Genomic DNA, 27,220 nt, shown 5'->3' on the forward strand with positions numbered 1-27,220 from the left:
GTGATTATTAATAACTGGTTGTTAAGAGAAATGGATCTGAGGGGTTCTCAACTTACAGAAACAATTTGGTTCAACAAACTAGGGGCCAAACAAGGGTTTTTTGTTCAATAAATTTTTTATTGCCTTTCATTTATTCTATTTACAAACAACATGGAATTTCTTGGCCTCATGATACAAAGCAGTACTAAACTGTAGTCTAGCAACGTAGGCATCATCATGGGAACCAGGAAACGCTAAGCCTACTACTTTAGCCAGCATCTTCCCGTTCCAAATACTACTATTTTACACATATAGGACACTTATAAAATGCACTTGCATGTAAACACTGTAAAAGTCCTGCCATTTTAAATTCTATACTTAAAAAGCTCTAAGTACATCAAAAAATAGAGAAAATATCTAATCGATACTAATAAGGCATTTTAAAACTACAAACAGCTCTCTTTATTCATTTTCAAAGCTAATACTCTGCAAATACAATAAAATCTGACATTTCATATACATTCCTGCTTTATATTTTTATATTTTAAAAGAAGCCACCTGTAAATACTATTTTCTTTTGCAAAAAACAACAAAACAAAAACAAAAAAACAAAACCCAAAAACACAAACAAATTACAGTAAAACATAAAAAAGTTCTCAAGTGGAAAGTTATCATTCCCAATGTTCTTGAGCTGTTCCTTCTTTAATCATTCTCTCACATTCTCCTTCACCAAACTTGGTCCACTTAACAGTAGTATGATTTTTTTTTTTCATTTTTATTTTTTTAAGACTCATTCAACAGCTTAATCATAGCTAATAAATTCTGAGGTTGATAAAGTTTTTGTACTGTTGCCATTTTGACTAAGGCAGAGGAGATGAAAGTGAGAAAGGTATTCAGTGCAAAGTCAGATTTGTGCCATTTCATAAAATGAAGTCCAGTAGGTGTAATATTCACAGATAGCATCGATTTAGCAATCTTTCTCGTGGGTTGATTTACCTTCACATAACAAAAATGGCCTATCATTTACGATACAGTTCATAAACACTAAAAAAATTACTACTGTAACATAAATGAGACCACATGCTCCCTGAATTTTTTCAGAATTAGGCTAGGTGGGATTTGTTTAAATTAAAAGTCTGTTTCAAAAAATAAGCAAAAATAAAAATAAATATTCATGTGGCACAATCTCACCACTTTACAGGTATACTAGAAACAAAGACTCTTAAAGCATTTTGATACTGATTATAATTTTGATTAAATTGTATTAAAATTTATATATAAATTACGTGACAGTTGGTTTGGATAAAACATTCAAGAATATTCTCAGCATTATTATTTCTTGTGGAGTTTATAATCAAAGCAAGCTACCTTTTAAAAATACCAGTACACCTGTGATACATCCTCTGCCAAGTCTCTGGCCTTCTACAGTACACACAGGTTTGTCAACTGTGCAACACCATTTACAGTTTATTACAATTAAATCAGTCAGTCTCTCTGTTATATGCAAATTCAATTTTGTATTATTTATAAACTGGGGTTTTATTCTTAGTTAAAATGAGCTATATTTTTCAACCCTTCACCAATTCTAAATGCTTAGTTGTAAGAGAAAAACATTTACACGTTCGGGGATTCTTGCTTTAAATGCAGTGCTTATCTCTAAAAAAAGAACTACGCAAAGAATAAAAACCTACTTAAAAAGTGAATGCAGTAGTACTACAAAGTCATCTGAAAATCAATTTCGAATTGAAATAACCAACTTTAGACCCAATGAATGCAAATATAATTTTAGCAACATTTAACTATATAAAAGTTTCTGCATTGAAAAAAAAGTATTTCGGTTTGCTGACATTGTTTTTTCACTTCTATAGCTATAGAAGTATATCAGTGACAGAACAACCCAGTAAGTGAGATGGTAAATACTGATAGTAGATTAATTCTGCAACATGATTTTAACGCAATAAAGAATCTGTTTTACTGCTGAACGATTCTCTTCAAATCCTTTAGTAAAACTTAACCCTGTGCAATGATAACCTGGGATTTCAGATTCAAAATAAAAAAAGTACAGTTGTAAAATTAACTTTGTGTAAGGTACTCAGTACACATGGTTATTATTTAGATGAGACTAAAATAATATTCACCTGAAATAACAGCATGGGTTTCATGCAGAACGGTAGAGGTATGCATAACTTATTCCATGGGAGATAAGCCATCTGTATTTATTTTTTAAATACAATGGACTTTCAATATGGTTAGAGATGAACACTATATTATCAGAAAATGGCTATATTTTAAAAGAAGGTGAAATGAAACCAATACTTTTTTTCAGTGACTTGTAAGTGGCAACCCCAGACAAAATATCTAAGCCCTTCACAATATATTTAAAATATGGTGACTCAAAACTACAATGATCAAAGCAAAATAAAAAAATGGTCTATGCTTCCCCCAATCTGTTCTTTACCCAGGTGTCTACTAGGTGTCTTAGTCAAATATCTAACTAACCAATTAAGTAGGTTTTACACTGAAGCTACCACTGAAGATCAAGAACAACCTTTAGCAAAAACTGATTTTGAAACATCAAATTAAACTATTAAAGAGAACTAAATCCTCAGCATCATTGCTCTTGTCAGAAGATGGGTTATAATCTCTCATGTTTTTTTTTTTCTTTCTTTTTGTCAACATGGGACCTTATTCTGATTATGCCCTGTTGCCCTTTGAGGAGTTTTCAAGAAGTGAGAACGAGCCAATGGGCTGTAAATAGTGTGAGGTTCAAGAAGAAGTGATCTTCTGGAAAACTTTAGTAGTGTCTTGTTATCACAGCTTTACATTTTTTTGTAAAGCAATAATTCGTACATATGAAAGATAAAAGTGTTACATAAACATAACAAGTATCCATGAGGGCCCTTTTCACTGTATTGACTGAAATCTGTGTCGTTCCTTGTAGTCAATTTACAGGAGGTTGCAAGAAGTGAAGTGTAGTCAGTGTTAGATGTCAGATCTGTCACCTGCATTTGGCTTTTGAGTATTACAACATCATGTAAGCCTGCACAGCACTGATTTTGATGAGAGCAGAATAATAATACTTGGCATATAACGCTTTGTGTCCTCAAAGCCCTGTACAAACAAGAACCCCCACAACACCCCTGTGAGGTAGGGAAGTATTATTATCCTTATTTTACAGATGGGAAAACAACACAGAGATTAAATGACTTGCTGAAACCCAAACTGAGTCAGCATCAGGGATAGGATAAGAATTCAGGAGTGCCTGTGCTCAGCCCACACTGCTTCCTACCCAATGTCAATAAACCGAAAATATCACTTTTCTCAATAAGCTTAAATACTTCATTCAGGGGTCCAAAGGCATTGTGTTTGAGGAACAGGAGAAAAATGAAGATTTACTTTCCATTCAACAGTTAAAGAGAGATGCCCAAATATTGGATGTCATCTCACCAACAGGACTTCAAAAGTTGTTTCTCCTTCAGGTTACACGTTTTAGCAGCAAAAGGCAAATACCAGGAAATAGATTTTGGTAAAAAAAAAAAAAAAAAAAAAAAACACCCTCCACTCCTCCACCCTTATTAATTCGAACTGAAACAACTTTTGAAGTATTATCTTCACAGCCCTTACCTTTCTGAATTCAGTCAGGTATCTGAGAACATGCATCCTCCTCATAATATACAGTACAGTGGCTCAAAAGTTTATTGGAAAATAGGAATCTAAATCTTCAGATTTCTCCAGACACAGACAGGAGGCATTTATTCCTTTACTTCTTTCTCATTAAGCAACCATCCATTCATTTTATTTTGCAACACCAATCTGATATTTCCACACCAATTAAAAGAACAAATGGGGTTGGGGGGGGCTGGCACAAAGTAATCATTGCAGCACTGAATTGATAGTGTTTCCTGATGCAGATGGATCTTTAAATAGTTTTAAAAAGGGAATCTGTTATAACATTTATATTAAATATATGACAAGGTTTACATATTTAATTGAGCTAGGAAAGCCAGGTTTACAACATTTTTTAAAAAACCACAAGCATTCCCAAAGCTCTAAAATATTAACTATTCAGTTTTTTGAGGAAAAAATAATGAATGGGTCAAAACATGGTATTTGGTTAACCAGCTGTGGTGTTGCAAATCTCATGTACACTCAAAGCACTTCTTACGAACGAGAACTGCAGAACTAAACTAACCTCGGTCTGCGGTCACAATCCTTTGGTAAGGATGGACACGCATATCGTGCCTTCGAACTTTAGTAGCCACCGCACCTAGTTAAATTGCAATTACCAAGACAAAGTTAGAAAACATTCAAAGAAAACATTAACAGCAGGTTTATCAAAATGGATTTAAATGATCATTAACTACAAAAGTTCATTTTAAGAAAAGCAACAAGTTAAGGCACAGTAGTTTCAAATCTTAACCTTAAGAAGTTTATCTGTGCAGATTAATATTGCATTTATTTTAAACATCCTGGCCTTAACCTGTTTAATCCATTCATTTACAATCCCAAAATTACAGTATTTCATGAAATCTATTAGACCCAAGCACATTTAAGCTTTACTAGTCACATATTCACTGAAGTGCCTTTCTTGCAGCAGGACTATTTTAAATAATGCCATCTTTTAATACTGACAATTATTTGCTAACCTTAAGATCACTTCCAGTTCTACCACAAAAAGAAAAGTTTTAAAGCAATTCTTCAAGCCTACAGATTGTGATTTTAAACTTTAAGTCAATAAGTATGAACTGCAATGAATTAGGTGATTAGTAAAGCAAACACTATATAGAACACTTAGCAGTCAGTATACTACTATACACTCATAAATTACAGCTACTTTGTAATAATAGGGGCTAATCCAAATTAATAGCACTATTTTATTTTAAATCTATGTGCAAAAAAAGTGCAAGTAAGTCACTGACTGCTAGGCCAAGCTTTTTTCAAGGCTGCTGAAACTAAGCATTTGTTAAAATTCAGATCTGATGAAGGATCAGTTTAAGACCGTTCTTGAATTCTTAGCCTTTCGTTGGGAAAGCCATACCTAAAGATAAAAGGAAGGGAATTAAAAGTTAGTCACCAACTAAAATTTGCTCCCAACATCAATATCCCCCAAAATACTAATAGGGACACATTTCTCTGTCATTTTTAACAGAACTATTTTAAGACATCTTAGAAGTCCACAAGAAAATGGACAAAATATAGCGTATTATTCATGAGCGTGAGTGTACTCTGAGGTAGAACTCAACCAAAACCTCATTTAATTCAATGCAATTGCTCAGATTATAGAGCAGATGTATTAGTCATTGATTCTGTGCTACATAAACAGGGGTGTGGTGATCTTTTCCCTTTTTTTAGTTAAGTTTATTTAGAGAGATCTATTTTAGCTTCAGCTACCCTTTCAGGAGTAATTCTCCCCTCCTCCCTTTTTTACATAGAATTCTGTGAGAAATCAATGAAATTTCTCTGCATCATATTAATTTATTACAACGGAATGACGTATTTCTTTATTTGATATTAACCAAATTCAAGAGAGGGGACTGCCACTAACTAACCAGCAACTGATAGCTACTGTGACGATGATGCCTGTAACTGCAACATTACTCCAGGAGATACTGCAAGTGCCAGTAAGGACTCACAGATTGGGGGTGGGGGAGCCGGGGAGAGCATGTATATGCTTGTGGGAAATAAAAGAACGATGACATTATCATATGGTCCCTGGATGTTGGCTATGGGATAATGGAAAACAACTAGAAGTTGCTCAAAGACAGACCTGCTACATACTTCAGCCCTACTAAAATTTTGTTAGTGGCTCACTAATTCTGACAGGTAGAAGTCTGAAGTACATTTTCTTTTTTACTGTATAATGCACACATACAGAAAACACAACTATTCATTGTTTAAGTGAAACACTGATTTTCTGCGATACTTTCAACAAAATATTGACTTTGAACCTTATTGTCCAGTGTTCATTAGAGATGTTTAGAATCTGCGTAAATCAATAACTGCCACTGAACGAACTAAGATCAAAGTACTATAAAATCAACATCATGCAGCACCAAGGTCATATGCAGTTCAGAACAAACTAAAGAGAAAAGATTATTTATATTCTGCAGAGCGTAGGGAAAGAAGAAATTATTGGAACTGCTTGTTCCATATTGACCAGTTAACTGAATTGTCACGGCTGCTTTATCATCCTCTCCTTCATACAGAAAGCCAATGGCCTGAAATGTTAGGAATGATGGACATTTCAATCCAATGTATATAAAATAAGCCATCAGTAGTGTTGCTGATTGTACCATCCTTTGCTCAGAACTTAAAGTTTCCTTTATATATTTATTCTCTGGTATTATTTTCTGCTTACAAAATCATTAACAGCTTTCCAACACTGAGGAGAGCTTGATCAGATGTGTTCTAAATGTAGAAGCAAAAACCTAAGCAAACTGAAAAAAACACCTTTCAATTCTCTCCAGTTTGGCTACTAAAAAGATACAGCAAGATAGGAAGTTCTCTCTTCCAAAGATTACTGGAAATTAATTTATGCTGAAGACAACACAAGCAAGTCTGGTATTTTACTGGAGAACAAATTACATACAATAGATGTCAATGTCTTTTTTTTCTTGGCTATGTATCCACCATCTAGTGTCACACAAACATTACGATTTTGTTTTCAATAATATTACTGATACACTAAACACGTTTCACAACGCAAAACATGTTAAAATGTTTGAGTTACACCATTGGAATAATTTTCCTAGGCAATTTTGGTGTCTCTGAGGTAGGAATATAGCTTCTTTTTTTTTTTTTTTTTTCTTTTGAGACCCATGACCTCTATATGCGAATATCATGAAAGCATATGCAATGTATTCTCCAGTCATGTGCAGATAAGAGTCTTACCTAATACACCACTAGGTTCAATAGGATACTCAAGGATTGATGTAGCTGGTGCCAGCGTGTAGGGGTATTCGTACGGGGTGTAAATTAAACCAGCTTCGGGTCCTGGTGGCACTATTGCAGCGGTGGGATGAGGAGTTCCGTTTGGCATGACAGCGGTTTGTATTTGTCTGATCAAAGGCATTATGGTAGGGCCAGCTGGCGTAGGAGTACGCAGGGCAGCTGGTGGGAGAACAGGCGCAGGCCCAGTAATGATCCTTGGAGCCTGGGCTGTTGCTGCAAGAGAAAAGGCAAGGGCTGCTACAGTAAGCAAAGAAATTCAGAGGAAAGTATGGAGATAGCAGTACAAAACGTGGAAAGAATGGGAAAAAAGGGGAAAAGTAGGAAAGAAGAAAAATAAAAGGAAATCATTAGTACATGCGCTGATCACACAGTGCCAAAGCACACCATTCAAATGCAAACAGCTTTCCATTTTCCAGTGTGATTAAGTATGAACATGCAAAATAAAAAAGCCATTGTAAAACAGTGAGGTAGATTTCTCAAACAGGTTACACAGCACAAAAGCTCCATTTAGACCACATTTCTTCATTTATGCTATAAAGACTGCATGAGACTGAGATGCATGCAGGAGATACAAGGAAAATACTGTCATAATCAAATACAGAGTACAAAATGTAGTGCAACTATAGAGTCCACAGATACTCAGTTATGCAGAGCTACTGTATGAGTTCTACAGTTTTGTATCTCTTATATTGTATTTAAACATATATACAATTCCAGTTTCCAGGATCAGTGAAATTAAAGAGGATCTGGAAAAACAATGCATCTCCATTCCTACTGTAGCATGAATAACATATTCAAAATGTTTTCCACATCAATTTTCCCCAGATATAACATGTTCTTTGTTACATTAGATTACTACAGTCTTGGTTTTTTGTTTTGTCTTGCACAGTGCTTGCATATTTAATTATTTGAAGCCTGTCGGCATACAATAGGAACAACTTCTTAAACACTTACACAGATCAGCTGGTAAGAGTCAACGTTAAACTGTTCTATTCTATTGGTTAGGACAAAGATTTATATGCACTACTGCTGGTCTACACTGATTTAATTAACTTACAGGTGGTCTGAGAAGAGAAATGCATGGGAAAGATTTTCGTATTTGAGAGGGTGAGTTTTGTGGATTTATTTCAAAAGTGCTCAGGCAATGCAGAATTAAAAAAACACCAAAATTTTTGTTTCTGTTTTTACACTAAAATAAACCACTATGGATTCCACATCCTCTGTTTTCAGTAAAGTCAAAAACATAAACAATGAAAATGTCTTACTACCAAACTGTGAATATTAATGTGGAAATCTCTAGTCAGAGAATGAAAAAAATCCATCATCCCACTTATACTGTTAAAATAGACCAATGGGAATAGATCAGACAAAGAAATCGCTCGAATTAATATAAAGATTTCTATGCAACAGTTTGCATCAATTTATTCTGAAAGCTATTTCACTCATAAATTTGCAATAGATTGGGGCTTCAAATAGGTTTAAAACTGAGCTAGCTCTAGATATTATAACGTTCATTAGGGGTGAAGATTTACCACCACCATTGTGGTGGTAAAAGCCCTCGCTTACGTATCTTTTTGAATCAGAAAAATTACACTGGTGTAAGCACTCTCAAATTGGCCTAACCACATTCCAACCTTTAAACATATTCAATGCTAAAATGGAGCCTGTGTGGGGAAACAAATTTGCAAATATCAGTAGGCCCTTAGTGAAAAGACTGATTTATCCGTGCTTACATTTGACATCTGTATCGTAGCTACAGCAAAAGTTTACTTTGGAACAGTATCAGAAACTACACTTGCAGAAGCAGAAATTAGTTTTTAATATAGAAAACTAGTTTGTATCACACATAGCAGGTATATGCTGTCTTTAGTAGGTGTATATAATTAATTTTCAAGTGTAAATCTGCACATACTTGCGTTTGCAAAAGCATCTCACACAAATCTAATGGAAGAAATTGTAAAAATGGCTCATAACATCACTGATCCCTGTGAACTCAGCAGTGAAATCAGATGATGAATTCTTGGAAAAAACATAACACTAGGGGAACACATGCAAGGCAAGATGAAAGGAAGGAATATAATACAGAAAAATGTATTCACAGTATCCTGAACATCTGTAACACTTTCAAACTGAATCTTTAAAAGTATAATTGACAAGGAGTCCACTGCCCTTTACATTTATTAAGGAAAAAAATTAATTGTAAAATAGAAAAATCTGGCTTAAGAGTTGAATTTTGTTTGAACTATATATTTGTAAATATTTCAGCCCAGACATGTTGTTCTTAAAGAAAAACAACAAAAACCAGCAACAACAGCAAAACACAAAACATCAAACAACTTGCAAAACTTATCTACAGAAGATCATCTGCGATGGCTACCTACTGTTTTCCTACACAGTTGTTATTGTCCATTTACCTGAAAGTAGCTTTAAGAATCAAAATCTGCAAATACTAATGTTGCACTGACCCTCAAGATTATAACATGCTTACGTGATTTGATGTTGGCATCTCTGTAGGTGCCATTCAGAATTGCAAGCTCCATCAGCTGCATCTTTTTAAGGCTGTCTTCTCCTTCTGCCTGTAAATAAAAAGATGGAAAGAAAATCAGGATTATTAATTGTCAGGATTATTAATTTACTAGTGCATAAAATCTAAGGGATGTAGAATAAACTACAAGTTTTAACCAATGAAAGTATCTGCTTACCCATTACTGACAAAACCATTATGTTTTGTTAACTTTTCTTTAAAGCTAAGTACAAGTTGTTCGTTTCCTATCATTAACCGGTACTGATACATATCTTACAGGGTTTTAGAAAAGTCTCATACCATAAAATGAAAAAAAAGTGAAGTAAAATAAAAACTGGGTTAATTTTAAGTCGATGCTTGACAGAAATTATTTAGGGAAAAAATTCTCAAGCTTTAGTAAAAAAAAATTACATACTATTAAACTGGTATTAAAAAAAAAATCCACTATTGGACCAGAGGAAGAATAGAAACCCAAAGTTTTATGTAAACTTTGATTTACAGTTCCACTCTAAGTGAAACTAACTACTCCTGGAAAAATAAAAATCTTTGAGCAGCTTTTTAATATAGATGTCTTGGCTGAAGTTATCAATTCCTTTGGTGTCCTTCAATTTGCATAAATATGCAGTATTCAGTTAAACAAAAAAAAAAAGGCAAAAAAACACCACCACCACAGAAAAAAAAAAACACTTTTTCTGTTACTAATAAAAATATAATTATTACAGTTCTGAAAACCAGACATTTTCTGATCTGTTTTTCCAGAAATACTATCATTTGTTTAGTTTACCTCCTATCAATCAGAAAACAAGATAATGACATAGGAAATTGAGGAGAGGCAGTTATATACTTTAATGTTGAGTTACCACCTTGCTTCTCACGTTGTCATTGCTGAAAAGTCTCATTCTTGGCAAAAAGGGTGCAGCTGAAGTGTGAGCTGCATTTCTTAAACTGGTTTCTTAATTTTTTAGTTTTGATTTTAACTGATCTTGTCTATTCACATATTTCCTGTATATTTGGAACAGGATTTTTACATGTAATGACAACCTGGATCATGAGATACTGTGCCATCCACTGAAAACCTAACAAAGATTTCAGAGATAGTTGTTCACCTGTCTTAAACAACAACTTCAGCAGATGGTTTGAATTAGGAATTTCAAAAGGACTAGTGATTATGAAAAATACAACTAAAAAGCCACAAAGAATAGTGATTGCCACCAACAACCAGAAGAAGCCTACTAAATAACTTTGTGTCCATTACAGCACTGCAATACTGAAACATCTCCCAAGTAAGTTACGAGTTGATAGGAATATCCACATGCAGTGGTTCCAAAGTGAACAGAAACATTTTCAAACTAGTTTAAAGCAAAATATTGTTATACATACTTCACTGCCAAAACATTGATGAAGTAACTTACTAAATTGCAAAACAAAAAAAAAAAGTCTTAAAATTGCATTTAAGCAAATAAACTACTAGTCAACCCAGTGAGATGGGTCAAGACTAAATCACTTCCAGATGCCAGAAATGGAAGTCCTAACTGTAATACTGAGGATTTACCTAAACAGATTAAAAACTAACAATTGACATTGTTGTTAAACATACAGAATATACTCGAAGAGTTAGACATTATTTTCTTTATCTATTAAATACTGTATGACAGACCAAACTAACCCTAATAGTGAAAAAGTAAATGCATTTTCAATTAGCATTTTAACTACAAATTAACTGTGCAGTTAAATACTGTTCTATCCAGATACCTCAGATTCCACAATCATTAAAATTAGACTCTCTGGAATACAAAATGTACTGATTATAGCATGCTTAATATGACAATCTCAGAACAGAGTTAGAATTTATATGCAGAGGATTTATTTATTCATTTTAAAGAATTTCTTATTCCACTGCATCATCACTGGTAAATTATCTATACTGTGTTGTCAACTATGATGCAATAAAAGCAATTCCAAATCTATTTTTCTATCCAGAACTTAAAGACTTTTGTCATTCTAGATATAACTTCATTTCTCCTAATTTATTTTAGCAATAAAGATTTTTAATACATTGATTCCACTTTTCCCCTCCACCCCTAATGGTTACTAATGGTTATTCTTTGCTATTGGCTTTTTGCTTGTTTATTTATTTAACAGAAAGCATGTAACCATAAAAAAAAAGCCCTCCTCTCAATGTCACCTGCATCTCCCATATAGTTCCATCAGTGTTACTAAAATTGCATACTTCCTCCAAATAAGAGTTCGGGTGATTGATCTGAGACACTATTAATGAGTCTCAGTAAATGCTGAATCTTACATTCCACTTGCTAGGATAATTATAGTAACTCCGTTATCCCAGATTTTAGACCATGGTAAATGTTTTCCAAATGTAATTATTTATAGGAAAAACTTTAAGATAGAAAACATTTTTTTCCCTTCTGGCATCCCCAAAGGAAGGAGTTACAGCAATTTAAAAGCAATAAAAGACAAAGTAATCATTCTTATAATTCCTATTTTGGATGTTTAATTTTCCTATAGGTCACTATGCTTTCTATGAGAAAACATGTGGCAATTATTTAGATTTTACAAAGTATGTTTACAAAAACAATAGCAGTCCTAAGAGTACAAAAAAGACTGAGCCCTTAACTTTAATTTTGGCAATTTAATTCTCTGGAGTACTGCTCAGCAGTTGATAAAATTTTTATTCTTTTAAACAGACTCCAAAGCATAGCTTAAAACATTTATTTTAAGATGGTATCAGTGATAGTCCAGAGAGTCAAGATGTGGACTTGCACTGCCAGACATTAACGCTGCCTTTCCACTTCTGGCATTTGTTTTTTCCAAACACCTATCGCAGCAAGCAAGCAAACCAACACAAACACACCAACACCCCCACCGCTCAAAAACTTGTTCATGGCTGACCACAGGGCATCTTGCCGGCTCCTCCCAGAAGATGGCACTGTTTGTTGCTCGATGCCACCACCTCCAGCCATGGTGCTCAGCACCCTGCCGGCCCTGCTCCTCCTCCTGCAGCCCCTCGCACCCTTAGGCCACCGCCTCCCCTCAGGGCGCTGGCCACAGAGGCTGTCAGGAGCCCTTCAGATACCTCGCCATGGCCTTTGACCTCTCGTTAGGAGCCCTTCAGATACCAGGGCATGGCCTCCGACCTCTCGTACCAAGCTCTCTACTTGAACGTCATCCACCCATAGTCAAAAACTCAAGTTTCCATGAGATGGGATAGCAAAGCAGGCCTGCGTTTCCCTGTGGCCTATCCTCTCTTCACTGCTGGCAGATGATCAAATGAGGCCCGTCGATGCAATCCATCTTAGCTGCAGGCATTTCTGCAGGCACTCACTGTTACAGCAAAGAGAGGTTGCAGCTGGGATACAAAGGCAATCTCTAAAGGGACAGTACATTACCTGTACAATAGCTACAACAAAGCTCAGCCATTTGTACCAAAAGGAAGCTACTTTGAGCAAACATCAATAAGGTCACTTAAAGCCAGATTTGCATTACTAAGTTGAAGCTCAAGTGATTGACTCAATCCTCTCATCCTCTTAAATCTTCAGTGCTTTCTCTCTATTTCTCATGTGCAATATAACATGCTGATTAAGAAAAAAAAAATGCTATCTTGAAACCTAATTCTTTAAATGCAAGCACTTGCAGCTGCTCTCTGAATACGCACACTGAAGAGATGCAGTAAATCCTAACAAAGCCAACTACGTGCAGACAAGGGTGGCTGCCGCCCTGTCAACACCGGGCCAGCTCAGCTCGCTTCTCCTCACAGCAGCTTGGCCCTACTTGCGCCAGCAGTAAAAAGACCAAATGCCTGTGAGCACCGTCATTTTGAGCACCTGGTTTCCTAATCTTTATCAGAGTAGGACTAATGGTCACAAGGTTTAAAATGCTAGTAAATACTAGTGTCACCTACACCAAGCCTGCTCTAACCTGGTATTAAAACCAATGAAGATATTTTTTTTATTGACACGGTTTACAATTACCCTGTTGCTTTTTTCATTCTTACAAAAATTCACAATGAAATATTAAAAACCATCTTGACTTTGCCCCCTTCTAGAAACACACAGGGGTAGCGTCACCTCGCTGAGGTGAAGAAGGGACAGGTGTACAGACATCTACGTCTGAAAGGAGGTTTGAGGCCCACGCTGGAGATCCCACGAGAATCTGTGGAACCCTTCCCAAAACATAAGAATCCCAAACAAAATATGCAATGCTCACTATATTGATGCCCACCTACAGCAACAATTCTCCTACACTGGGTAACACTGGCTGTTTAGAAGAAAATTGAGGAGCACCACTACGAAATAAAATGCTGTCACTGAGAGCTTGTTTCACATCATGAAACAGAGTCGGGAGAGAACACTATTGCCTTCTTACTTTTTTAATGACTTCATTTTATTTTCAATGTCCAAGCTTGAGTTCAACCCTACTGAACCTCTGGTATCTCAAGATCCTCAGAGAAATTCTTTTGTTTAACTAATACTTCTGAAATCATTATATTTTAGGCACTTAAATCCCTCAGATTCTCATATGCATACAGTGTGTGCTTCAGAGTACCATACATTTTAACTTTTTATTCATACACAAAACACAAAGACATTGATAGGGAGGCCCAGGATCAGGCTGGAAGACAGACAAGCACGCAGTGCATTCCCTACACCGTATTTCAGCAGTATATTCCAATACACTGCTGAGCAGAGATCCACAAGGGGCACGCTGCAGAGTACCCACACTGAGCCACATGAAGCTCCTTCGGTGCCTGCCGCTGAATTAATTCACCAACCAAACAATCCACTCAGTGATAGCAGAGATTCCTCATCCTGATAGAGCTGCTTGAGCCTCACGGTTCTTACCAGCTAAGTCTCAAAACGTATCCTGATTCTCATTACTAATGCTGGCAGGGAAAGCTCTGAGTCTTTCTGTATAAAGGACACGAGCATTTTCCCCTTAAAATGTGCATTCTTCTCTTAAAGTAACTATGTTGGAAAATACAACAAATATTTTTTCCTACATTCATAATAATAGAAATATGCTTATTTAGGTGATGTTAGTGACTTTTGTGGACAGTGTGGCTTCCAAATGTCACACATTTTGGAAGATGTTTCTGCATGCTGCAGAAATGCATGCCTGCACTTCAGCTGGATTCTCGACTGACCTGAGCTCAGCCCTAGTAAAGGTGCAGCCAGTGCTGGCTTTGGTTAACACAGCAGGCCTTAATCAGTTGTTTCAGGGCCATCCGTTCAGTATCAGACAAGGAGCAGCAGGTAGGAAGTGATGGTGAAACAAAGTGACGCGTAAATCAACTGCAGATGCAAAGACAAGAAGTCAGTCAATCTTCCCCAGCCAACTGTGGTGGGTGCCTGTCCCGTCAGGCTGATGGAAAGAATAACCAAGCAGCCCCAGCAAGGCAAGAGCACCAAAGAGCAGCATTCACCTTTCAAGTACCTCAGCAACTTCTCGCACAGACTATACCTTCCCTGCCTGCCCCATACCACCTCTAGTTAAGCAGAAATACTCGGTGGTGGTTCGGCACCTTTCTTGCCACCCACAAAGAGGGAGCAGCTATGTCTTCCAGCTGATACCTTTTGTCCAAGTCCCCGTGCTTCTCTCCACATCACTTCATGTTAAGAGTTTTGCCAACAGCACAGTATATTTTTACGTACACAGTTAAGGAGTTAAATAATTTTATACACACTCTAATCATAATGGCAGAGAACTTGGCAGCTTTGAAAAGACACTATAATAACGAACAAGAATAGATACATAAAACCCTTCCTCAAATAGAAAAGTCAGAGTTGGCACATACAATAAGTATCTTTTCTCCCACCATACCTCTGGAAAGACACATACATTAAATATGAAGACTTGTATTAACCTGTGTATCTGTATCAGACAAACGACCTGCAACTCATTAATTTAATATAAATTTTGGTAGCACCACAAGTAGTTTTCTGTCACTGATCGTGCCTCTCACAGCGCGGGAGCCCCGCAGGGGTCTGTCACCCTGCCTTCCCACATCCCCAGCTGCTGGGGCAGGGTAGCAGCTGCAGTTTCCTCGCCAGCTCTCCGACACTCACTTTGACTCAACGCGCTGTGGAATGCTTTTATCTAGCTGACAAAGAAAAATGTTCCACTGCAATTCACTTGTAGATCAGTAAGTATTCCAAACATACCATGCGCCAGTCAAACAGCCTTTACACATGAATGTCTCCATTCAGGGACAAAAACCTTCCATTCATAATTGATAAACAAAAAAACTCACAAACAATATACTACAAATTCCTAGACATACACGTATTAGAAAAAAAAAAAAACAGATATCAGGCATCAATATATTATAAAATATGGTATAAAAGACCACAGGGAAATGCATCGGAAACCCTGAAGGTAAACACACTGAATTTACTGTTTGGAAGGGTTTTGTGGTATTTTTTTTTTTTTTCAGTATCTATGGTGTCAAGACTAATGTACCTACTGCAATGAAATCCTAGTCAAGATGAAAAGTAACCACATATAAAACACAAAATAAAAGGGCTTTTTAAAAGAATATGAATTTGAGTGCCTAATCTGCCCATCAATTACTTCTGTAAAACACCAGATTTCCCTTTTGCAAAGGCTAACTTTTACTTCTGGCAAGCTACTCTGTTACTCAGATTTAAGGAATAAACATCCTGTAATCCCTTCCCCTCAAGAAACTTGACAAAGGCTTTTAAGTTTCCCATGTCTAGAACATAAATATGGATAGTTAGAAGCTGTTGGTAAAAATTTGCCATTTAGACTTTCTCATCCTTGTTTGTATACTTCTGATGGTGACGGAGCAGAGGCCTACAACATCACTTTGTTGGTACTAAGGAGAATTTGCCAGAGCATTATTCTGGCATCATGCAGCAGCTACTGTTTTATCAGAGGAGGCTCCTCCACATACTTTGAGACAAAGTAAAATAAATCACTACTTCAAGACCACCCATATTTCTTAGAACCCTGTATGCCATTAATGATGCTGTGGCATTGAATAGGTGGCACGCTGTAGCTCAGTTATTTCTCTATTTCCTTTTCAACACTGATACACACTGCTGTGTCTATAAGGACAGGCAAAGATAAATTAGCATCATTATTTCTTCTGGGCAACACAGCCTGCTTATCTTCTTCAAAGCAAGCTCTCAGTTCAAATGATATGCAAAGAAGACTGTGCTGTTTCACTTGACAAATTCATTGGTCATAATGTTAAAGATACACTAGGGGGAAAAGGCAGCATATCTTTTTACACTTCCCATCACCTTATCTGACATATCCATGTTTAATCATGATACTTGGCTTACCAGTTATATTTTCGAGAGTCCTTATGCCCCCCTCCCCCACTTTCCATTTCTGCAACAAGAAGATACAGATAAGGTACTGAAAAATCAGCATGAAGCACATTTTATAAGCCAGACTGAAATACAGTATCACTGAAACCTAGGGGCTTTTTTCACCAAATATCTCCCAGGTACTACTTGTTAGTGTATTGAAAAAATTTACCTGAAGCGTTCTGCTTGACCTTAACGAATTTTTATGCCTGTCTCAACATTTCTCGAAGACAGACATAGCAGGATGATATTTATATCAGAGTCTGGGGGTTTCAAGGACATAACCTCCCTTGGATTAATTATACTGAATGCCCAACAGTATTTTAAGTCTAAAATTTGCTTTTTGTTTGGCTCTTTTTTATGAATCGTCTTTTCCTCACACCCCAGCCTTTTAAGCATTAATAAAGATCAGCGACAAGAACCTACATACACCACACAGAACAGCAATTCACAAAGCTCCAGGACAGAAACACCTTTCATGATATATATATACCAACCCGCCCCAAATCCTAGAAGAAAATAACATTTATACAGTACTCTCTACAATGTTTCCAAAAAGAGAGAATTGTACTGAAATACATTGATTTATTTATTAATATATGTATTAAGATTCAAATGAAAGAACAATCAATAATGTGAACTACAGCATTAGATCTATTTTTAGCAATGTGAAAGCCCATTCAAAAAACTTACAGAGCTAAACACTATTTTTGGTATTTCTCATTTTGGACACCCAAAAGGTCCTCCTCAATGGTTAGTTTAATTCTGAAAAGAAGGAGCTAAACTATATGCACACTGAATGAAATGCTACCAGGCAGGCCTCCGGTATAAATTTTCCACACAGGACTCTACCAGCAACATCTTAAGTACCTCAAACATCACAGGAATCAGAACAGAGCAGGAATCAAACACAACCCGGATCATGCAGGTCTTTATTCCAGCTATAGCTTTTGAAACAGACTGAACTGTGCCAAAACACTTGGGATGTTGTGTTGATGCATTCCACTGACACTGGAACAAATGTTTCAACCCACCCTGTATATTAAGTATATGATAAAAATAATTTCACCAACTTATGCTTCGCAACTATCTAAAATCAAGGTGGCTGTTCTAATAGGTATAGATGAGAGGCAGCTGCTAGAAAAATAAAATGGGAATAAAAATATGCTTATTTAAATGTAGCCTGATCTGTCACATTTATTTTTCCTTTGTTATCCCAGGAGTTTTCTATTCAAGGTTTGAGATTGTAAACTGAACAGCTCTAAGTTTCCCATAAGTACAGCAAAGACACTGAATTCAAATATCATCTCCTCCACCCTCAAAAAGAGCCCATTATTTCAAAACTAGTATTTTGTTGCAAACTGTAGACTCAAATGCCAGCTAATTCTTTCCAGCTATGCTAATGTTTTAGTACATAAACAAAGCCTTTCATTCTCAAAACGGTACTGAAATATGACCCCATGTTTTCATATGTTAAACATGTCCATTATGTTTTTAATCTGTTCCCACACAGAAATGAAAAAAGAAAGCAAGAAAAATGACATTTCATTTCAGATCAGATTTACTAATCTAGGAATAAAGTGACAAGTTCTCTCCCTTTACAGCAACAAAAGAAAAGTAACTGCTGGTGACAACAGCGAAAAGATTGCTGCTGTGAGTTAGGGTACATCTTTCGAGTGTACCTTCTCTTACATGTTTCGTTAAGCACAGTATTCAGGGTTGCATGCTGTCACATGGAAATTCAAGCTGTGGTAGTAACTTTTAAGACATTTTTATCTTCAGCTTGAGGTGTCCTAAAAAGGTAATACTGATCAATTAAAATAAACTCATCTTTTAGGATACAGAGTAAAAGCATGAATGTTTAGGCTTATCCAGTTTTAAGACACAGGGAGTAGCAGCCATCCCCAGTAGCTTCTTAGACTACCACACTGCTATAGTCACATTTTCAACAAGAATCATGATGACTAAGTGTGATGAGGAAACCAACTTAAATTGCTTCTGCATTTCACCTACCCTCCCTTTTGTAATAGGTCTACATTTTTTGGTTTCCAAAGGAACAGGATGTGCGATGGCACGGTTCTGTTGACACTTGTTTTCTCTCTCTCGGGTGGAGTAGTCTAATGACAAATGACTATAATGAAGAACCCTGTATAAAGCTACCATTTATACAAACGTATATCTAAGACGCACAAAAATACAACTGACTTAAGTCTTAAATTTCAAGATCCCCTGAGGAAACAAAGTGGAAGGGACCTATGCACTCAGTATATATTTTTAAAGTAATTCCCAACAGCTGCTAAAATGTGAATGAGTACTAAAAGTTCACAATTGCTTCCAGCTGCTTACCAGCATAGGTGCAACCACAGATCTGTTGACTCTGAGGCATGCGTGTCTTACATGGATTTTACTGCTATTCTAGTATAAATGTTACTCTAAAAATCGAAGTTAATTTTTCCATAAGCACCACAGACGCCTGTCCTACTTCCCTCGCACTCCGAGAGCTGACGAGGCCCATGACCAGGCGACAGGAGTGTTCCAGCTGGCTGGGCTTCCCTCGCTTATGGCTGGCTAAAACCTGCTTTCACACAGCTTAAAAATATAGAGAAGTGAAAAAAAGACTGGTGTGAGCACTCTTTAGGGGACAAATATGTCAATCACATGACCTTCCGTTTGAAGGCTCAAGCTGCTTGAGGCGGTGTGTTGCTAGGGAGAAGGCTTTCTTTGCTATTTATTGAGCTTTCTTTCCAGCTTTGAGACTAGCCAACGATGACTTTCCAGAGGCAGCAGTGAGAGCTCAGCGCTGCCTGGCCGAGGCCGTCAACAAAGGGCCTTTGAGGAGCGCTTCCTCCTGAGCGCGTGATGTGACATGACACGACATGACCGCACGCCTGTGCGACCGAGGGACCTCCTTCCTGTTCCCCTACAGCACAGCAACCCACAGTGATCCCGGGAGCGCTGACTGACCGCCCCTTTGTGCCCAGGTCCTCTGGCACTGCGGTACCTCAGTGCACCAGCCAGCAAAGCGCCCGTCAGCAAGCACCCGGGGAGGGCAGCGGGGAACCCAGGTAACCCCCAGCGCCTGCTCACGCTGCCATGTGGCCAGAGCCAAGGCGAGGCCTGAAAGTTTCTATCAGTTCGTACCGTTGTTTTAATGTTATTGCTACCTACGTTTAGCATTTTAAAATGCTAAACTTTTAAGGCAAAGTCCCATACATTTGGCCAAGAGACTTCTGAAGCATTCATCTTACAGAAAAATATGCGGATTTTAGTTCTTCATTAATTCCATTAATCTTGGGCATCAGCACTTAATAGCTTCACTTACAAAAGATTAGTGTATTCATAGTAAATCATGAAAAATCATGTCATATATTTCAGTTTCCTGTAACTATTCCACAGAAGTGATTATCATTTTACTTCTATTAAGAAAAGCACGTTTCCAGTGTACTTCGTTTAGATTAATTAAAACATATGCAAGTCTTGTTTTAATTGTTATTTAATGACTCTTGGAGCTGGAGTAGGATGCATTGATTATGTTAACGGAAGTAAAACCAGCTTCTTGCTTCAAGACATTCACCTTTTGGCTTTGTGAGTTTATTGCTTTCAAGGGCCGTATTTAGTGTCCGGATTTGGACATATAAGAACTACCTATTTTTCATGATGTAACACAGCTCAAATGCTCAACTTCACAGACAAAACTTTGTTCTAAAATTTATAGATCCTTTCAATTAAAATTTGGAGACATTAACAATTATTTTTGTTATAAAGTTTTACTAGAACTTTAAAAATATATGTATTTTGAAAAAAGCCTTATCAATTACAGGTAAAATATCTTTCCATTATTTTCCAATTTACACACACGCAAAAAATGTATTTTGGCAATTTATGTATAGGATAGTTAGAAAACCTTTCCTAAAACTGTTTTTTTTATTAAACAGCAGTTCCCATAAAAAGTGCTTTCTGGAGACTGAGGTAACAGCCCTCCTGCCCCCAACTTCCAAATTGCCTTGTACAAATATCAGGCTCTACCACTTGTGTGCATGGGACATGTCAGAACAGTATCTGCTGCAAGCAGAGAGACACACATTTCACATACAGAAAAGAGACTACAGTATAACAAATAGAGTTTTCTACCCAGAAGAGACTTGGGATCATGAGCTGAGTATCAATGACTCACCAAAACATATGACTCCTTAAACGATTGCAAAGTCCCCAGACAAATTACTGAGCAGAACATTTTCACCTTTTTCCAAATACGCTATGTTACCAGAATACAGCAGAGCAGGTGCAGAGATGGGTGGAGACCTCAATCTGCTTACCTCTCAGAAAAGATCAGACAAAGCTCACCCTGCCACTAGCAAACCTGCGGGGCAATCAGGAATATCAGGCCAGCACAGGCCTCAAGAAGTCATCCAAACGTTACTTATGCGGCAAGAAGCTCCCACAGAACATCTGACAATCCTGGGAAGGTTCTCAAGACTGAGATGACTAAACAACAGGCTCATGGAGATTCCCCGGAGGCTAGCTGAAGGGTGAGAAATGGGATGCTTGTGGAGAAAAGGGCAAAGAATACAGATGTGAATGTTCTAGTCTTATTAAAACACAGGAAAAAAAGGTGGAGAATACTAATGTAATAAAGTAGACAAGAGTATCTGAAGTACCAGAATCATCACAGTGTATTATACAAAAAGCAAGCAAGAAAAAAACATGTAAGAATACAGCCTGAAATAAACGAACAGGACGAAACCAAAACAAAGTTAAGCACCAGCCACTGGCTGACTTGGCTGGCCACAGGAACCTTGCTGGACTGGATGCTGACACCTGAAGAGGCAACTGCACTTCCCCTCTGCGCTCCCAGCTGCTGCAGCACCCCGCTGGCTCCCTGGGCTGCTCAGCTCACCCAGCTGGCAGCAAGTGGTCCCCTGCCCCTCCTCCTGCACACAAAGGGGTAACTCTGGATGCAGTGCTTGGGAGAGCAGGATCAGCTTTGGCATTGAGAGCAGGATCAGCCTTGGCACTGAGAGAAGGGAAAAACGGAAGAACAGGTACAACTACTTTATACTTCTCTGACTTTTAAATTCAACATCATTGCACTTTTATCCAGTGAGGAGATGCTACCTGCGTATCCTGCCTTTGTCTCTTAGCCAAGCACTTTGCAGGCTATGCTAGTTTCTCAGTATCATCCTCTATAAAGTTATTCCAGAGGAGTCTGTGCACCAAGGTCTTCTCCGGAGAATGCCCCCTTCCCCACAGCATTATCTCCTCTATGGGCTGAAGTTAATTGCTGTAAATATCACTTCTCTTCTTCCTGAAGTTGAATTTGAAGAAAGGTTTTCTGTAATGTAGGCACTAAGTATCAAGAAGCACAACATATATAAAAATAACTGCTCGTGGAGTCTCACCTTCCAAAAATGTAAAATACTGAAATACATTAAAATAAGGAATCAACTAACTAGTATTTGTTTTCTCAAACACCATTTAATGAACCTACACGATAAAACAATTAAGTTCCTTAAGTCCAATTTTCTGTCTTAGAATGAGGGAAGTTTCTATCAGACCTATCTTACATAATTAATTTCCCCATCCTTCTCCGCTACTCTACACACTAATTTAAAAACCTGCCTCCTCAGCAGAAACACAGACACAACATTTAAGTAACCATTTAGCCGGACTCACACTAAAAATTTGATCAAATTTCACTGCAAGTTAAAGTTTATACTGGAACAGAAATAATCAAGTCTTTATTACATCAAAATTTCATTTAACAGTTTTCCTTTTCTGATTTTAAAACAGCTGAGTACCTGAACTGTGGCTGAAACACTCTGCAGTCACCAAGCCACCCTCACCCCATGCTCAGGGAATTGTTTGTGATAAATTACCCTATGATATTTTTAAGGGGGAGCTCCTCTGTAGCTTTCCAACTAACCTTAAATGCCAAATGCATATTGTATCAACTTTGTGGAGAACGGGCAAAATTCTAATATTAAAATATGAAATCCAACCTAATAACGCCAAGCTGTTCAAAGGTAACTTTTCTTCCCACACACTCAGTTCCAGTGCCTGCACATCACCTACTCCAAACTGAATTTTCAGTTTCTTCTCAGAGAGATCATTAGATCTTCATCACGTAAGTCAAAACTCTACCATTTTCCCATTTCTAGAGATCATCCTTGATTGTTTTTCACTTTTCTCCAAAAACCTGTTTTAATATTGTTCAGACTCCAGTTCTCTAAACACTTCTTGTTCTAATAAAATCATTATGAGAATGCAACTCTTTCATATCCGAAATAAATTGTACAATGAAACTGTCTTTCAGAGACTGCAGAATTATCATTTCATATTCCAGTAGACAAGGTGCACACCCAGAAGTAAAAGCAGCTTAAAATGCATTCTCTACAACAGGATAAATCACCTGAGCCCTTCTTAATCTCCTGAACTGTGGAATCTCATGAATATTGCAAAATAATACCCAAATTCACATATTCTCTAACTTTATGGATTATATACTTATACACAGTACTTTGCATTAAAATCCTCCTTCCATGTGTGTAAAAGTGATTTACAGAAATAGAAAATTATATGAAAAATGGAAGAAGAGCAATTAAAGCTTTCAGTTACAAGATGCAAACAAAAATCAGCTATCAACCTAAAAAGAGGTGCATGTTTTTGGACACTAAGAGTAAATGAAGAATATTCATTTTCTCATCACCAATGGGAAGAGAGTGAAGTACTATTCCTTAAGTCAAAGAAAACACGGATAGCAAAGGTCCAAAATAACTGAAAAGCTAGGGCAATTCTGAAATGATTCAAATAAAAATCAATTGATTTTTGTTTCTGAAATGCATAAAATTAAGCTGCACAGTTGAATTCAGTAAGCTGAGAACAGAATGGGTATTGATCATATGGAAAACTTATGGAGAATTATTTAATTGTAAACAAGTTCAGACAACTTTACCTGAAATACAACATGTGATGCTAGAACACAAAAAAAATAAAATACTATCTTAAGACTTTCCTAGGCTATAAACTTCTGTGTGATTTGGCTGAGGCTTTATATTACTGTCAAAGGAGTCAAATGGTTTAAAAGAGGCAAAAAACCAAAAACCCTCTCAACTGGCACTTCTGGTGTACGTTCAGCCAAATCAACTTGTGGTGGTCACAACCCTACTCTTTCCTCTTTTGCCCTCCTGTATCCAACACTTTATCCATGCCTGAGCCATGTCAACTGGCTAATCTGGAAAGACTTTTTTGGGAGGTGAGGTGAGGTGGGGGGTATGAATAGTTTTCTGTCAGACTACCATGCTGAAAGAGCTCCTTGCAGGTGCAACTGGGTATCAGCATCAAGGAGGATAAAGCGGGGGGTGCTGAGACTTCCCCCGAGTGGACCCATCCACTGACTCAGCTCCATCCAGAATTAGCCTTAGTCTTGGACTGGGGACCCTACAAGAGTCAATTAATTTATTGATATTATTTTCATCTTTCTGTATTATATTCTTCTCTGGTATTCATCTTCAGTGAGAGGTGTTGATTTCCATCAGCCCAGAATTGCATGTATTATAATACATTCAGTTTCCAGGCTTTTGCACACAATTTTTGCACAACACCATGTAAATGCTACTCTGCTCTGGAGTTCAGATGCCAGCAGCAAGCACACATAGCTTCAGAAGTTTACAAGATAGTGAGTAAAAAAGAACTGCACAAAGAAACAAGCTGCGGGAATCTAAAGATTTGAGGTCAATGTGGCAATGCTAAAATTAAATGAAAAATGGATAAAAATACTTTAAAAATTGCATCAGAAAAGGGGGGAGCATGCCTTGAGAAGAAACAGCTGCTACCCTACCAAATGCAGCAGAATGCACATTTCTTTGATTCCCTGGATTCCTGGACCAGCAGGAGCCAAGAACCCCATAAATGTAAGAAACTAAACACAGGGAATGAGTGCTTTTCACAGCTTTCCACTTTTTCCCACCTTTGGTATCTATTTCCTGGATAGCCCTGTCTGCTCTGGTGCACAAAATATTGTGGGTTACTTCTCTACTGTTTAGCAAATAAAATCAGGTCATAGAAAAGCCTGACAAGTGTTATTTTGTTATGTCCATCCACAAAATAAGTAACTGAAGTCTGCAGTTGGGTTCAGCAGCGAAGCAGAAAGAGGATTTTGCTTCTATATTTTGAACAGGATGACCGCATTCATGAAAACAGCCCACAGTTGGAATCACAAATTCAGACCTCAGCAGGTCCAAAGTCAGTTTTGCCTAAGACAACATACTAATTTGAGTCCTATACAGTTTTTTTTTTTTTTTTTTTTTTTTTAAATGCTGTTCTTTTAGGTGATAAAACCAAGGGTTTTCTCTTTGCACTGCTAAAAATTTGTCTTCTATTAGGTAACCTGACCATTGCATATCCTTGTCCAGAATGAAGACATTTCTGAGGTAAGTGATCGGTACTTTTCATGTTACCAAAACCATTCTTAAAAAAAAATATATAAAAAAATAATTAAAAAAAATTACCTCGTTTTCTACTCAGGAAAGATTATAGGAGCTCTTAGCAAAACTAAGGTAGCACTATGAAGCCCAGATTTGAGCTATAAATAATCATTAGATGTCCCTATCCCAACATCTAAATTGGGAAGAAGGAAGAAAAAAAAAAAAAAAAAAAAAAGGGAAGCCAGTTTAAGCTGCTGCTGTGATCCCACTGTCAGTTAGGTCCACCTTAGCTGTGCAAGTCTACCAGTACCAGAGGGGATGAGAGGAAGAAGGCACAAGACTCAACCAGCTATGGACCAAGAAAGTCCACGAAGCCTATGGAAACAAAATTGAAAAACACAAGAAAAATATGTATGAACTTTGAAAACTCTAGTACCGAGAAACACCAATGAGCCCTGTGAACTTTTCTGACTGATTTCTTTAACAGCACCAGTTTGCAGAGCTGCTGTACAGTATTTGTACTATGTACAAGTAGAGCTTAGGGATATGGTTTAGTGGGGACTGTTAGTGTTAGGTCAGAGGTTGGACTCGATGATCTTGAGGTCTCTTCCAACCTAGAAATTCTGTGATTCTGTACTTAAGTGATGCTGTGAGTTCAACCCATCATCCTGTGAACTGTTCTCTGTAGCACCACATTTCCTTCACTAACTTCAAAAATACGCTGACATCCTCTCATAGGTTAGTATCTCTCTCATGATACAGAGTGTAACTATTCATAGTTTTAGTTTCAAAAGGCACTTCACAAACACTTTGGTAGTATCATTAGATTTTGCTGCTCCTAATCTAAGAATGAGGAGGTGAAGTCTGAGAAACCAGTCTGCTGGAAGTTGAAAGGATGTACAGTTTAGAAGACAAAATTAATATGAGAGAGCTATACTTTTAAAAGTGACTTTAAATGAACAGCTAAAATTCTGAGTATCAGTAATAGTAAATGCTACTCTTGTCTTCATCTAATTTCTGTGGAGATAGTTCTGAAGTTTCACAGAAACAGTTCCCTGAGGCTACCAAGCAGCATTTCAGCTGCATCATTAGCAAAAGTTTAGGAATTTGTTAGAACTTAGCAGCTGTTCAGCTACTGAATCATCAGCACAAATTTACTATTTTCCTTTGCTAATTTACAGGATTCCTACTAGTGATGTAAGATCCTATCAAGGAGTTCTAAGCATATTTTTACTGCTTTAAACAAAAGCCTAAATTACTGCCATTACAGCACTACTGCTGTCTTTTTAATTAGTTCATCCACAATATCTTAACACTGATGAGTTAAGATTTGAGATACATACTAAAAAGGATCATAAGGAAACATTTAAGCCTAATTCTATATGCCCAACGTAAAAGCTATTTTTGAGAAAAACAGCACGCTATCCTGAGTATGTCATATCCTAGAATATACATTTTAAAGTCTAATATCCAAGAATTCAAGAGTGTATAAGGTTCCCTATTTCATTCCGTGAGTTAGCAAATCTACACGGCCAGGAGAACATTAATACGTGCTTTGAAACAAACAGCGCAAAACCCTGGTCATCAGTTCTTACTACTACAGCTGACTTCTTGAGCACAACTGAAGGTTAAGCAAGCATAAGTGATGCTCATCAGTTGAGGCATTTGTGAAAGCAGCAAGTCCATCTTCTCACATTTCAATAGCATTGGTGCTGACAAAGAAGTCAGCAGGTCAAAGCCCAACTCCCTTCAGAGAGAATGCAAGCCTGAGCTGGGAAAACATTTACATGTGACCTGAAAAAAAACAGTCTGAAGGGCCACAGCACCATATTTGTTTTCAAAAGAAACCTTCACTGCCCTCCTCCCCTTCCAGAAGCAGATTTGACAAGTGTTGTAATAAATATTACATGCACAGAGGAAAGTTGAAATCAATAGCAGGTTAATGTTTATTGAAACAATACAGAGAACCATTTTTAATAGCATTACTTGAAAAT

At 37.2% G+C, this 27,220-nt stretch overlaps 1 protein-coding gene across 9 annotated transcripts in view; it reads right to left on the minus strand.

The window, feature by feature from the left end:
* The window catches only part of QKI (QKI, KH domain containing RNA binding), a 154,034-nt gene that overhangs the window by 5,057 nt on the left and 121,757 nt on the right, over positions 1 to 27,220 (minus strand). For 3 of the 9 annotated variants that reach the window (XM_068676955.1, XM_068676947.1, XM_068676950.1), the window contains 3 exons: positions 9,419 to 9,506; positions 6,871 to 7,167; positions 4,172 to 4,246 (listed from right to left, as the gene is read on the minus strand). In XM_068676955.1, the coding sequence (XP_068533056.1) occupies positions 4,172 to 4,246; positions 6,871 to 7,167; positions 9,419 to 9,506 (460 nt within the window). Of the gene's footprint in view, positions 1 to 96; positions 5,018 to 6,870; positions 7,168 to 9,418; positions 9,507 to 27,220 lie in introns of those variants that run through there. The other 6 variants (XM_068676949.1, XM_068676952.1, XR_011094885.1 and 3 more) reach the window with 5 other exon arrangements.

The sequence above is a fragment of the Anas acuta genome, chromosome 3 (assembly GCF_963932015.1).
Source record: "Anas acuta chromosome 3, bAnaAcu1.1, whole genome shotgun sequence".
NCBI lineage: Eukaryota > Metazoa > Chordata > Aves > Anseriformes > Anatidae > Anas > Anas acuta.